The sequence below is a fragment of the Nasonia vitripennis genome (genome assembly GCF_009193385.2).
Source record: "Nasonia vitripennis strain AsymCx chromosome 4 unlocalized genomic scaffold, Nvit_psr_1.1 chr4_random0010, whole genome shotgun sequence".
Taxonomy (NCBI): Eukaryota; Metazoa; Arthropoda; class Insecta; order Hymenoptera; family Pteromalidae; genus Nasonia; species Nasonia vitripennis.
In genome coordinates this window covers 284,127-297,623 of record NW_022279646.1, presented here as the reverse complement: position 1 = coordinate 297,623, position 13,497 = coordinate 284,127, and the positions used below count along the sequence as shown (strand labels likewise).

General features: G+C 43.4%; 2 protein-coding genes across 2 annotated transcripts in view; one reads left to right on the top strand and one right to left on the bottom strand.

Annotated features, from left to right (window-relative positions):
- LOC100679452 (ubiquinol-cytochrome-c reductase complex assembly factor 1) overlaps positions 1-12,410 on the bottom strand; it is a 147,789-nt gene extending 135,379 nt beyond the window's left edge. The window contains exons 1-2 of the mRNA XM_032602122.1: positions 12,312-12,410; positions 12,054-12,190 (exon numbers count right to left, since the gene is read on the bottom strand). The gene's annotated coding sequence lies outside the window, so the exon portion shown is untranslated. The remainder of the gene's footprint in view (positions 1-12,053; positions 12,191-12,311) is intronic.
- LOC116738690 (GATA zinc finger domain-containing protein 16-like) lies at positions 225-2,026 on the top strand. Its single transcript, XM_032602129.1, has 2 exons — positions 225-813; positions 1,497-2,026. The coding sequence occupies exons 1-2, from the start codon at positions 225-227 to the stop codon at positions 2,024-2,026; spliced, it is 1,119 nt and encodes a 372-aa protein (XP_032458020.1).
- Positions 12,411-13,497: the final 1,087 nt, after the last annotated feature.

Here is a 13,497-nt window from a genome sequence, read left to right as displayed (position 1 = left end):
TTTGTTTTATTTCCAGACACGCGTATAAAAATTTATTTTTTTTTTTTAGTACGATTGACATTTTTGTTCTATCACACCTAAGCATAAGCTAGGTAAATCAATTCGATTTGCTGCTGGACAGACAAAAGCTGAGCGTCTAGTCCAACTCTATCGCGAAATACGCATGAAGTGAAGGCGTACGCGGCAAATTTGGACAAAAAAGAATTAATAATACTCGAAACAAAATGTCGAATACCGACGAGATACTCCCGCACAAAACTGACGACTTCCTCTCGTCAGTTAACAACGAAAAATTAGAACGCGCGCTAAAAGAATTAAAACTCGATCCATACGGACCGACATCAGACAGACTCGCGAGACTCCGTAGGCGATTACAGGGCGAATACCACCTCAAAGATTTCCAGGTATTACTCGGAAAAGAGGAAGAAGCTAAAGCGATACGCGACAAAGCGTTAGAAAATTTTATAGACAAAATTAGGGATCAAAATCCGAACGACGCAGAAGCAGCGTGGAATTTTAACGAACAAAACGTCACAAAGCGAGCGACCCAAAATCTATTAAATCAAGACGACTCGTTATTAATCGTGAACACAAAAACGGGTACTATATCCAAAAGAGGCATGAGTAAATTCATCCGAGTAACTTTAGATACGGGAGAACAAATCAAAATACCGAGCGAAGTCGCGAAATTCTGGAAAGCCTCGAACCCGGAAGAACAAGAAAACCCACTAATACAAGAATTAACCCAAAATCAAACGACGCGCATACCGATAGGTAACAGCACGCCGCATAAACAGCGCCTAGTAGAACCCGGTAAACTAGACGAATAAATAAATCGAATACACGAGTTGGCAGCGCAAGAACAGGATCTAATCCGAAAATACGAAGAATTGCGAACTTTAAATAACCAACTAAGCGCACGTAATGTACAGTTAGAAGAATCGATCCACGGAACCAACAGTTCACAACCACGCCGAACACCATTCAATATTAAAAGAAAAAACAAACCGAGAGATGTAGCCAAATCGGTCGCGTCCTGGGATTTTAGATTTAGCGGAGACGGCGAAGAATTATCGATCGATCAATTTCTAAGCCGAGTGCAAGAATGCCGAATAACAGCAGCTCTTAACGACGAAGAATTGCTGAGAAGTTTACCGTTATTATTAAAAGAACCAGCGCTTGTCGTACTTCGCGTAAATCAAGAAAAATGATTAACATGGACAGATTTCGAAGTAGAAATGCGCAACCAGTTTAGATTGGAAGGTTATCCCGAGGAATTCGAAAACGAAATCCGCGAGAGAAAACAAAAACCGAACGAAACGATGAATAATTATTAAAACGCAATGCTAGCGGTGTTCAAAAAATTACCAGAACAATGGACCGATAAAAGAAAATAAATCGTATTTACAGTAATATGCGCGGAGAATTTTTCACGTTGTTACGTCCTTTCAAAAACGAAACCCTCGACATTTTTTTGAGTTAATCGAGAACAATAGGTCAAGCCTATGAAACCGGAAAACGCGTAAATGAAAAATCAGCTAACGCCACATCGCCAAAATCGAATGTAGATAAAACGTGTCACAATGGCATCACGGCCAACACACAGAAAAAGCCCGAAACTAATATAAACACAGTAGAGGTACCGACGATGGACGAAGTAACGAAATTTTTAAGCAGAGAATTAACGAAATTTCGAGAATCAATCAAGGCGACAGTCACGAACCACATAAATCCGAAATCGTCTCAAAATTCGAACGGACACAACAACAATCCGAACCAACAAGGCGGCAGCCAAGATAATAATCCAAACAATAAACGGTACAATAACCGGTATAGAGGACAAAATAATAACAAGCGTGGATACTATAACAACAACAATAACAATGGAGATAGAAATAACCCCGAAAATGACAGCAACTGGCGAGATCACCAGACAGATAATAACTCACAAAATAATAGAGGGGGTCCCAACAATCATGGTGGATATCAAAACGTCGGCAACAGAGGCGGTTTTAATAATAACTGAGAAAAGGGTGGCTACAGCGGAAATAACGCGAACCCCAATCTAAATCAGAACCGCGGTACACATACGAACACTATAGAAACCGAAGAGATGGGAAACGAGGAGTGGGCAGCGTAAGTGAGACCACTACGTTAGCCAACAAGTCTAAGGTCTCAAAAATAAGAAAGGAAAAATTAAAAAACGGCAATACCAGGCAGCCCAGCATTAACTCGTAGGAGCCACTGTCAGTACCATTCAAACGCCCAGACCGAAAAGACAAGAAAGAAATTGCTTTCGAAGTGTGGTCAATCGATACATGTGTCGCTAGTTGCGGATTATCCCAAATATCTAATATCGGCTAGCGAGCAACAGCAGATCAACAATCTGATAGACGAGTTACTGCCGCACGACGGACAACACGACAAAATCCTAAAAGCAACTGACCTGGTTGAACACGAAATACAATTATTACCTAACGCGAAACCAGTTAAACAAAGATACCACCCAGTTTCGGATAAAATGCAAAAAATAATGTCAGATCAGTTAGATAAACTAATAGAAACAGGAATAGTCGAAAAGTCGCACAGCGCATGGAACAACCCGATAGTCATGGTGAAAAAGAGCAACGGTTCATTTAGAATGTGCGTAAATATATGCAGGTCGCGAATAGTTTGTCAAAGAAAGACGCGTATCCATTACCCTATATGGATGTCATTTTAAATAAATTAAAACGCGCAAATCGCGTAAAAGTACATAATTACGATCGACTATGCGTATCACCAAATACGACTGACGGAAGCGTCGAAAGAAATTACGGCGTTTACGATACCAGGCCGTTGATTATGGCAATATACGTTTACCCATGGGACTGAGCGGGAGCGGAGCGACATTCCAGAGGCTGCTAGAACAGTTGATCGGTGACCTCGAACCATACGCGTACAATTATCTTGACGACATTGTACTCGCGACAGAAACGTTCGAAGAGCATCTGAGAATGCTACGGAAATCAATAAACTGCATAAATGGTGCCGGATTAACAACAAATCGCGATAAAAGCAAATCTCTAAAAAAAATTAACTTTTAAAAAAGTAAAAAGTAAGGCAAGTTTGATATATTTCGCAACAAAATTACAGATTGAAACCAAAAACCACGGAGCGAACTACCTAGACCTCGTCATCGGCCACCCTGTACACCTGGACACCGCGTTCAAATGATTTTTATACCTAGACACCAAAAACCACGGAGCGAACTACCTAGACCTCGTCATCGGCCACCCTGTACACCTAGACACCGCCCTCGAATTATTTCAACACCAAAAACCACGGAGCGAACTACCTAGACCTCGTCATCGGCTACCCTGTACACCTAGATGCCGTCCTCGTATGATTTATTTACCTAAACACCAAAAACCACGGAGCACACCACCTAGACGTCGTCATCAGCCACCCTATTTATCTAGACACCTTCCTTGAAAGATTTTTACACCAAAACACCGAATACTACGGAGCACACATTTATAATTCAAGCAGAGTAGCAGACAATGTAGGCTCAATAGCTTGTGCGGCCAACTTCACAGTCTAACCACTCGGTCAAACTGCACGCAGCTAACTTAACGGTCTTACCACTTTTTGGGCTGAAGAAAAATTGAGCAAGTGATTTCAGCATTTTTGTTCACCTGCATACTTGTTTATTATGTTAAAGCTGATTTATTGCTGATATTTTGGTTTAAAATCATAGTTTTGCATACCAGTATAAACATTTATCAAAATTAGCTGGGTACATGAATGATAAATAATTTATTTCCTAAATTGAAAATTCGAGTGACCAATATAGAAGTAAATAGTGTCACGGGCGCCGCGGCGTCGTCTGCTTCTCAAACTCGCCTTCGTGGCGTTCCCGCGCCACTTGATTCGGTTGTAAAGAAGTGAAATTCCTAGGTTTCCTAGTCAATGAGAAAGGGCTTATGATAGACCCCGACAAAACCGAAGCAGTTAGAAATTATCCGAGTCCAAGAACTCTGCGACAGCTGCGCAGATTCCTCGGAATGGCCTCGTAGTACAGAAAATTCATTAAAGATTTCGCATCAATAGCAGATCCGCTAACAAAACTGACATGAAAAGACGTCAAATTCGTGTGGAAAGAGGAGCACGAAAACGCGTTTCAAATAATAAAGAAAGCTCTCAGCGAGGCACCTCTTTTACACAGACTGGATTCTGACGCAGAATTTATTTTGCATTGCGACGCATCGAACACAGGTTTAGGAAGCGTTATTACACAAATAATTAACGACGGAGAAAAAGTAATCGCATACGCAAGCAGAGCATTACACAAAAATGAATTAAATTACAGCACGACCGAACGCGAGTGCCTAGCGATAAAATTCGCGATAAAAAAATTCCAACCGTATATAGAAGGAAGTAATTTTACCGTGATAGCCGATCATAGCGCACTACAGTGGCTTTTTAAGAAAAAAGATCCTGTAGGAAGATTAGGCCAATGGGCACAAGAACTCATGAGTTGCGACTTCAAAATCGTACACCGGAAAGGTAAATATAACGTAGTGCCAGACGCGCTATCGCGAATGTTCGAAAACGAGGAAACGGTAGAAATAAATGCAATCGCGATCAACGAGACTACGACCGACAAATGGTATAAAAAACGGTTTTATCAAATAGTAAAATTCCCGCGCAGATATAGAGACTGGAAAGTAGTCGACAGAAAAATTTATAAATACAAACCGAACACAGATATCAACGACATATTGACAAATCTAGACGCGTGGAAAGTCGTTGTCCCTAAAGAAAAACGCGAGCAAATTCTCAAGGAGTCACACCCCGAATCGTCAGCAGGCCACTCCGGCAAAGATAAAACATATTCGCGATTAGCACAATTTTATTACTGGCCCGGAGCATACAAAGATACAGTCCGTTTCATCAAAAATTGCAGTTTGTCAACAAACAAAAACCATACAGCAGCCACAAGTAGGACTGATGAGCTCACGCAATGTCGACTGACCATGGAAAATTATTGCAGCCGACTTACTGGGAGATTTCCCTAAAAGCAAAGCAGGTTTCGAATACTTTATAGTATTTGAACACTTATTCTCTAGATTTATAATCTGCGTGCCAATCCGAAAGAAAACCGCAGCAAGCGTCAAAAACGCTCTAGAAAATATCGTATGCGCACAATTCGGAACACCAGAAATATTTTTATCAGATAACGGCCGCGAATTCATTAACGAAACAATGAAAGACTTTTTAGAAGAAAACTCGATATTTCACGAGAAAACACCGGCATATCATCCACAAAGCAACCCCGTAGAACGAGTAAACCGCGATTTAAAAACACGCATCTCAGCATATATAACAAGTAATCATAAAGAATGGGACAAATTCATCCCGCAATTTCAATTTGCTCATAATACTAACGTACACAGTACGACGGGAATGACACCGTCTTCGACCGAGAAATTCAACCATCAAAACTATGGCGACTGCTAGCAGAAGCGCAATCCGAATCAAATCCCAGAAAAGCGAGCCCAATAATTCGCGACGACATCGAAATCAACGACAATTATACAGATGATTCCGATAACTCGAGCTCACATTTCGACGGATCCGCGCGCAAGCACAACACGAGAAATCGCGCAAAGAAAAAATTAGTAAAAGCGGAGATAAAACGGCTAAACGCGACAGAAAACAATCCGAACAAGGATACGACACATAAAAGCAGTAAGTCACCCAGCAGCGAACCCGAAAAAACCACTATAAGATTTGAAAATATAAAAGAAAAATTAAGCAAATGGTCTGAGAAAATGAAAAACTTGAAACACGTACACGATAACGCGCAAGTCCAAATCAAAAAAGAGAAAAGCAGGTAAGACAGCCACTACAACAAAAATAAGCGCGAACATATTTTCGAAATCGGTCAGCTAGTCTGGAAAAAGAATAGAATCTTGTCGTCCGCACAAAAATATATCAGCGCGAAATTAGCAAAGCCGTACATCGGCCCATACGTAATTAATAAAAGAATAGGCGAAAACGTTTACGTACTTCAAGACACCGACGGAAAAACACTAAGTAGCACATGCCACGCAAAGGAGCTCAAAGAGTACGCGAGCGAAGAAAAGCCCGTAGAAAAACCGATAGAAAGGCCCAAAGAGAACGCCAAGAAAACCGGCAACGCCACACCCGCCGAAAAACCCAAGCGCAGACCCGGCAGACCAAGTAAACAACACGCCGAGTGACGAGAGCCACGCAGCTCGTCGCCTGCCCTCATCACCCGGCGCATCCCGGGAACACGTGCGAACGCCAGTCACACGAGGCGACAGTCCCGCAGCGCACAAAGAAAGAAAGCGAGAGGGCACAGAAATTTCCCCTCCTCCCTCCACTTAGCAGTCATAACAGCCGCACGTGTGAACACCAGTCAAGCGCCCGCACAGTTCGACAGCCGAAACAAGAGAGTGCTCACGCAAGAAAAATGAGCAACTCTAGCTCGAGTGAGTCATCAAGCGACGGCAAAAACGACCCTAAAGTTCTGAAGAAGCTGCTGCACAAGCTGATCGACAAGTCCAGCAAGAAAAAGTCCGACAGAAAAAAAAGTCCGGCTGCAATGACAGCAGTGCAAGTAGCGTAAACGCGAGTGACAAAGTGCCAACAAAGCCCTCATCGAGTGCGAACGAAAAAGTGCGCGACGAAAAATCTTACTTAACTACGCGCCAAACGAAGCAGTGAAAATAAAAACCAGCTAAGCGAAGCCGAAAGGCGAGAAAGCCGAGAAGAAGCCGGAATCCAACTAGAACAAAGAAGAGAACGGCACAGGCGTGCATACGCAGACGCCGCAGCCTGTCAGCGACTCGAAGAGCACAAGCGTAAACTCGACGAAGACGAAGCTCGATTACGAGCCAGAGCGAAAGCATACGAACAAGAATACAGAGAGCAGCTAATCCGACAGGAAAAGGCACAAGAAGAAGCCGTAAGACTAGCCGCAATACTCGACGCTCTCGAGTCCATGAAACCCGAAATCGAATGACAGGTCCAAGAAGAACGAAAGATAGAAAGAGAGCGCGAAAAAGCGGAGGAAAGACAGCTGATCGAAAAAAATGCAAGCTGAACGCGAGTTCGACGAAAAAATGGGGCGTAAGGAGATCAAACCACTCCGAAAGCCAAGAAAACCATCTACACCGAAAAGGCACACAAGCCAGTCAGGCCACGCCAATCCAAGACGAGGATTTCAAGTGGGAACGCACCGATCAACTTACCAACCCGAATACTCCGACTACCCAGAACATCGAATCAGCTGAGACGGACAGCGTAACCAGCAGCAGCGGCATAAAGCCGACAGGAGCGCGCCCAAAAACAACAGCCCGTTGGCCGAATCATTCCCCCGACCCGATGGCACATTACGTCAGCAACAAGAAAGAACGCATAAAAACCACGCACAGTTCCTCCGCCACAAAGAGTTAAGAGGCCACGACATGTCAAAAATGTCAGAAGAAGAAAAGCTGAAAGCCTGGGTCACCTTCAAGGAGAAACATCCACAGAAATCCGAAGAAGAAGATGACCAGTAAAAGAAGAAAGAAGACAAGAATATTGTAGTGTTAGTTAAATGTTCAGACCTCCCGATACGAGGAAACGTGCCAAAACGCGCGCAGTATGAGCATGGACGGATGAGTGCGACACACAAATGTTAAGTCCAAAATACTGCACGCGGTTAAAAAAAAAAAAAACGATCGATTTTATTTCCTTTTTCATTACAGTACGCATTGACTCACAATTATTTTCTTTTCTCTTTCCACATTTGTACGAAATCGCACAAAATGCATAAAAACGCCAACGAGCACTAAAACAAAGTGCGAACAAAAATTGTAAGTTCACAAAAATCAAATCGAGAATAATAAATAAAAGCTACCCACACATTCGTCAGTAAACACGCAAACTCCCCATCCCGATCGAGTAACAAACAGTTCTACTCGAGCTCCACTCCGGGTAGTATCGTGCGCATACGTTACTACAAGGAACAGCGAGAGATAGACCTACGCCGACGAAATCGTCTTGTGAGCCTACGTGAACCGAAACCCGAAACTCCGAATTGCCATCGTGAGCACACGTGGGCGACACCCGGTGCCACCGTAAAATCCTAACCTACATTCCGACACATTGCTGCCTCCCTCTGCCACTGTGAGCCCACAGGGTTAAGGGAGTAACAATAGTTCCGCCGGCGATTCACCCGGTCGTGCGCTCACGGCATGGTGAAACAAAGGTAAATTCCTAACCAACAAAGCCAGCCTTACGGCGACATCTCACGACTCGCTTTATCTCTGTGCGCACACAGGATAAAAGAGAGGAACGAGACGAGCGACGAAGATTTGTGAAGCCGTGCGCTCACGACTCCACGAATCCGAGGGATAACCTCAAAACACCGTAGCACTATCCCGGCCGTTACTGTGCGCACACAGAGCGGTCGAGATCGTTGTAACGCGACACATTCGGATCGGCGTAGCCCTGTGCACACGACTCCACCGTACCGAATGAATTCCTAAACTCAAAATCCACCACCGATCCGTCATACCGCCACCGGACCGAAACACCGTAGCCGCGAACACCGAATACCGCGTATATATTCTTGTAAATTGACAACCGCGTTAGTTTAAACAATTCTATTTGTAAAGGCGAAGTATTTATAACAAGACGCATAATTGAAAGTTAAACCGTTACACACTAAACCAAGAGCAAATCACGCAGGAACTCTAGACGACACACGCGAGAATGCTTCACGTTCTCAACAGCGTTGAGAATTTAAGCAAGGGGGGCGTTGTGACAGTGCACACGCACACACCTAAAACAGCGTGCACATGGCACATACAAGCGCGTAAGCAGCGCTTACACACACACAGACACTACACGACACGCGCCTACGAGACGCGTGCCGAGGCGACAGGAGTCGCCCGCGAAGCATAGGCATAGGACAAGCAAGGTATGTGCGAGAGAGAGACCAGAGAGAGAAACTATAGCGCGACACGAGAGCCAGCGCTATACCCAAAACGGCACCTAGTCTCCGAGACACAAACACCAGCTCACCCCGAAGGGCGAAGAGAGGAAAGTCGACACACCAGACAACGAAACCGAGTCTGGTCACTCTACCGATAGCTGCGATAGCAGCAAGAGGTACCCGGCGCTCTCGACGAGGCGAGCAGCGGACAGAGCGGGATCCCAGCACGGCGATCCCGATCAGAGGGCAAGCATCAGCCCGATCGGAGAGAGAGGCGTAGCCGCAGACAAGATCTCCTGGGCGCGTGAGGGCAAGAAGAAACAGGGCACGACCAACCCGACGGATTCCCGGATCAGCGCGCGGCCGACTTTGAGCGACGCAACAGTAACCGACGGCGCATCGAATATCCTGTTACTCTCTCTCTCTCTCTCTCTCTCTCTCTCTCTTTCTCTCTCTCTCTCTCTCTTTCTCTCTCTCTCTCTCTTTCTCTCTCTCTCTCTCTCTCTCTCTCTCTCTCTCTCTCTCTCAAGGCGCGTAGCGCAAACAGCGCGATAGATGCTGTAGCTATGTTAGGTAGCAACATCCATCAAGCCGGTGCGGCTGAAAGCGCATAATCTCGGCAAGCGCCTCGAATATGCAAGACATACGCGAGCATGTAATACCCGGACTGGGCGACGGCCGGAAGATATTCTATTTGTTAATTTAGGAAAATAAAGGTACCCCGGGCGTGACTAGCCCGAGAGGATAAACACGAATAAACCGAGTGAAAATCTTTATTCTGCGTGTAAACCCCGCTTCCAATTTACATTTCAGCTAGCCAAGCAGAAAGGATCTCGCCACTCTCCGCATTCAGCTAAAGCGGAAAAGCCAGCCCGAAGCTTGGCAGGGCTCATTCGTGTAATTTCCGCGCGAGCAGGAGGCAGACATGTCACAGTACTATATGGGTCTGAAAATTTGTTTCTTGTCGTATTTTTGCCATCGCTAAACCAAAATTTGACAATAAAAATTCAAAATGTCCGTTATAGAATGGCCGACCACTGCATGCGTTTTTGTACTATATGGCTCTAAAAATTAGTTTCTTGTCGTATTTTTATTAATGGGAAAGTACGCAGAAATAAACGACAAAGCACATCAGTCCTATGGTTTTTAGGGTCGCTGAACACGAATCGGATATCAGATTTGCAAAATGCACGAATAGGATCAAATATATACCCGTTTTTGGGGTTGCTAAGCACGAATCTGTTATTGGAATTCCGTTTTTGTAGCAAAAAAATATTAATTGATTCATATTGATAAATTTTTTATTTTAAAACTGTATTGGCACATCGGAAAGAGCGAGGATAAAATGTAAGGTCAAAATTGTTCAACTAACGTTCTCCAGAAGTCCTTTTTTTAAAAAAACATTCACCAAAAGACTACGTTGGCACATCGGTGGAAGGCAAGCAAAATGAGGAATAAATCTAAACCCAAAATACTTATATTTATATTTAATATATTCTAAATAGTCAGTCCTAAATCAGTACATATTTTTAATACGTATTAACAGGCAAATTACATGTTTTTAGTACGCACTAAAGATACATACAAAAAATATGTATTTATTTTTAACAGGGAAACCAAAGTACCCCACGCTCGCCGAGTACAATAATTTTTTTTGTTTTAAAAACACGTCGGCACATCCAAGGAAGGCGAGCGAAGCGAGGAATAAATCTAACACCTGAATGTGTAAACCCACTTACCCCATACTCTCAGAGTTTAATAATTTATTTAAGCTACACCTCGGCACATCGAAAAAAGACGAGCAAAGCGAGGAATAAATCTAAAACCTGAATGAGTAAACCTACTGTTAAGTGACGAAGTTTCTAGATGAACATTCAGAAATATTAAATTAAATGAAACAAAGACAGCAGGAAAAATCCAGAAACTTCGACGCTTAACGAGCGCAAGAAGTAACCCTAAACCAAAACAAACTTCTCCTCCCTCGGCTGAAAGCGCGCGTGCACAGTCGACGCTGCAGTTTAGCCGTTGACCGTACTTAGGCCCATAAGGCCTAATGAGTAAGAAAGAGAGCGCGGCTAAACTGAAGTGCGAAGGAGAAGTAAAGACCCTGCGTGGGAGAAAGCTATGACGCTTTCTTCAAGCTTCGCCTCCCCCGATTTTTCATTCCTGTGTGTGCGATCCAAGGGTAAGGACGCTATTCAAAAGTTCAATTTTATAATTATATTTCTGAGTCTTTAATTTGGAGTTTAGTCTTAATTGTGATTCCGTCTTGATCATCATTTACCGAAATTGTGTCTTATTCCATTTGAAAATTATTTGAATTCTCCAGAAACAAATAAAGGAATTTTCTGAAATAATTGAGTCTAAGAGATTACTTGATTTGAGAGTTTTGATCGTCAACCTTTGGGTCATCCCCGTCAACAGACACAAGTAAGTCGTTCTCGTTAATAATTTAATTTTCCTTGGTGTTTTATTATCACGCAAACAGCTCCGCCGCGACAATCAGTGCGAAGTACTGATCTCCCCGATATTACGATACATGTGACCTAAGTAGCCGATTATTGCACATCGTGTATTAACGCCTGAGCGCAGCAAGGGTGATAAAACACGGTGCACTAATGGGCTGCTTAGTTCACAAGTATCGTATACAATTTTATAGCACAGCTGCTTAAATCCGCCAAGTCACGTCTATCCGTAATCTAAGCAGTCCATTATTGTACCGTGAGATTAGCGCACGAGCGTAGCTAGTGCGATATAAACGGTGCAATAATGGACTACTTAGGTCACGATAGGCGTGACTTAAACACAGATTTAAGCCACACTGTGCTATAAAATAAATTATTACACTCCGAGAGCGTGGGGTAATTGGGTTGAAGCGTTTTGGGTTTTGATTTATTCCTCGCTTCGCTCGTCTTCCTTTATAAAATAAATTATTCTATTCGGGGACTGTGGGGTAATTGGATTTACATATTTAGGTTTCAGATTTATTCCTCGTTTAGCTCGCCTTCCTTTGATGTGTTAAGTCGCAAATTCGATCTTTTATTTATTTATCCTTACTTACTTGCGTTTAACTGCTTGGGCTGAATCGCTGCTGCTGTGCTGTAGTCAGGCTTATACAGGATGGGTGTATTCGAATAAAGGACACTTGTAGTTCGCTCAAGTACACTTGTAATCGCATCAACTGCATCAGTACCCCGGCTGAAAATAATCATATGATAATCATATGGTACTTTCGACGGAATCCTCATATGAGAATCATATGATTGTCATATGATATATCGTAAATTCTCATAAAAATAATTAATCATATTACCCTTACTTGATATTTATTAATTATCTTTCTTTGTACTGCTGATTTGTAAGTTGCCTCGAGAATTTATTTTTACATAAATATTACATTGAAAAAAATCTGGATTTGTGGAGATTTGAGCCCAGAACCTCAAGATTATGAAGCAATTGTTTTACCACCGAGCCATCGTGATCTTTGATGTCGATCACTTCAGTAGAATCAAATAGTCATTATATTATCTAACACTTTCTTGTGTGATTTATTTATTATTAATTAATTATAATGAGTTTATTTTATTAAAACACACTAATAGTAATTGAGTCTGTTACAATGCCGCTACCCTAAGCGGGTCTTGGGCGTTTTCGTCCAGATCGGAAGGGTGGGTGCCTATCACCACTACACAGCGCGTCCTTAGGTTACGGATAGAGGAACAGCCCCTGAGAAAGAGGTTAGCTGCGAATAAATTGAATAAGCAGCCGCGGACAGTCGATAGGAACAGGCGTGGGTGTGATGAGCCCACACTGTCGAACGCATTCATCTAGAAACACTACGCAAGCACCACAACAAAAAAACACTTCACATTATCTCTTATCTCTCAATCTATCTCTTTCATCACACATTACAAAAATGGGCAAAAATCCTGCTGCCGAGGAGGATGCGGGAGCGATGACAACTGCCCTGAAAGGGGATGTGTAGAATGATTCGTCACCTGGTCTTACGTGGTAACGATGGCAGCGAAGGCGCGCTGCCTTGCAGGGGGGCGTTAGGATGCGAGAATGAAACCGTAGTGTGTCTGACGACGAGTTGACACTGTCCTCGTCAAAGTCGGAAAGCTCTCATACTTAGTTCTAGAGAGGTATGGGGGTTATCACCTCTAGAACGGTGGACTCACCTGCGATCGGAAAAGGATCCGAAGCGCGCGGGTTTAACATAATATCATGGCTCAAAAAAATCAAATGCGAACCAAAAGGGACTTAAGGGTCGGAACTTGGAATGTTCGCAGTCTATAAAGAGCAGGTGCGTTTAAAGAACTCGTAAAGTAAGCTGATAGGTACAATCTAGATTTGGTAGCAATACAGGAATCGCGGTGGCCAGATGGCGGAGTACTAGCATCGGGTAACTTCACGTACCTGTATGGGGCCGGGAGTGGGAGATCTCTCTAGGCACCGGATTTCTCGTAAGCAAAAGCATCATACATTCGGTTAAAAGTTTCAAA

Coding starts and splice junctions, on each gene's coding strand:
- LOC116738690 (XM_032602129.1), top strand. CDS start 225: ATGTCGAATACCGACGAGATACTCCCGCACAAAACTGACGACTTCCTC. Junction 814..1,496: donor ACAGCGCCTAGTAGAACCCG/GTAAACTAGACG, acceptor CGAGAACAATAG/GTCAAGCCTATGAAACCGGA.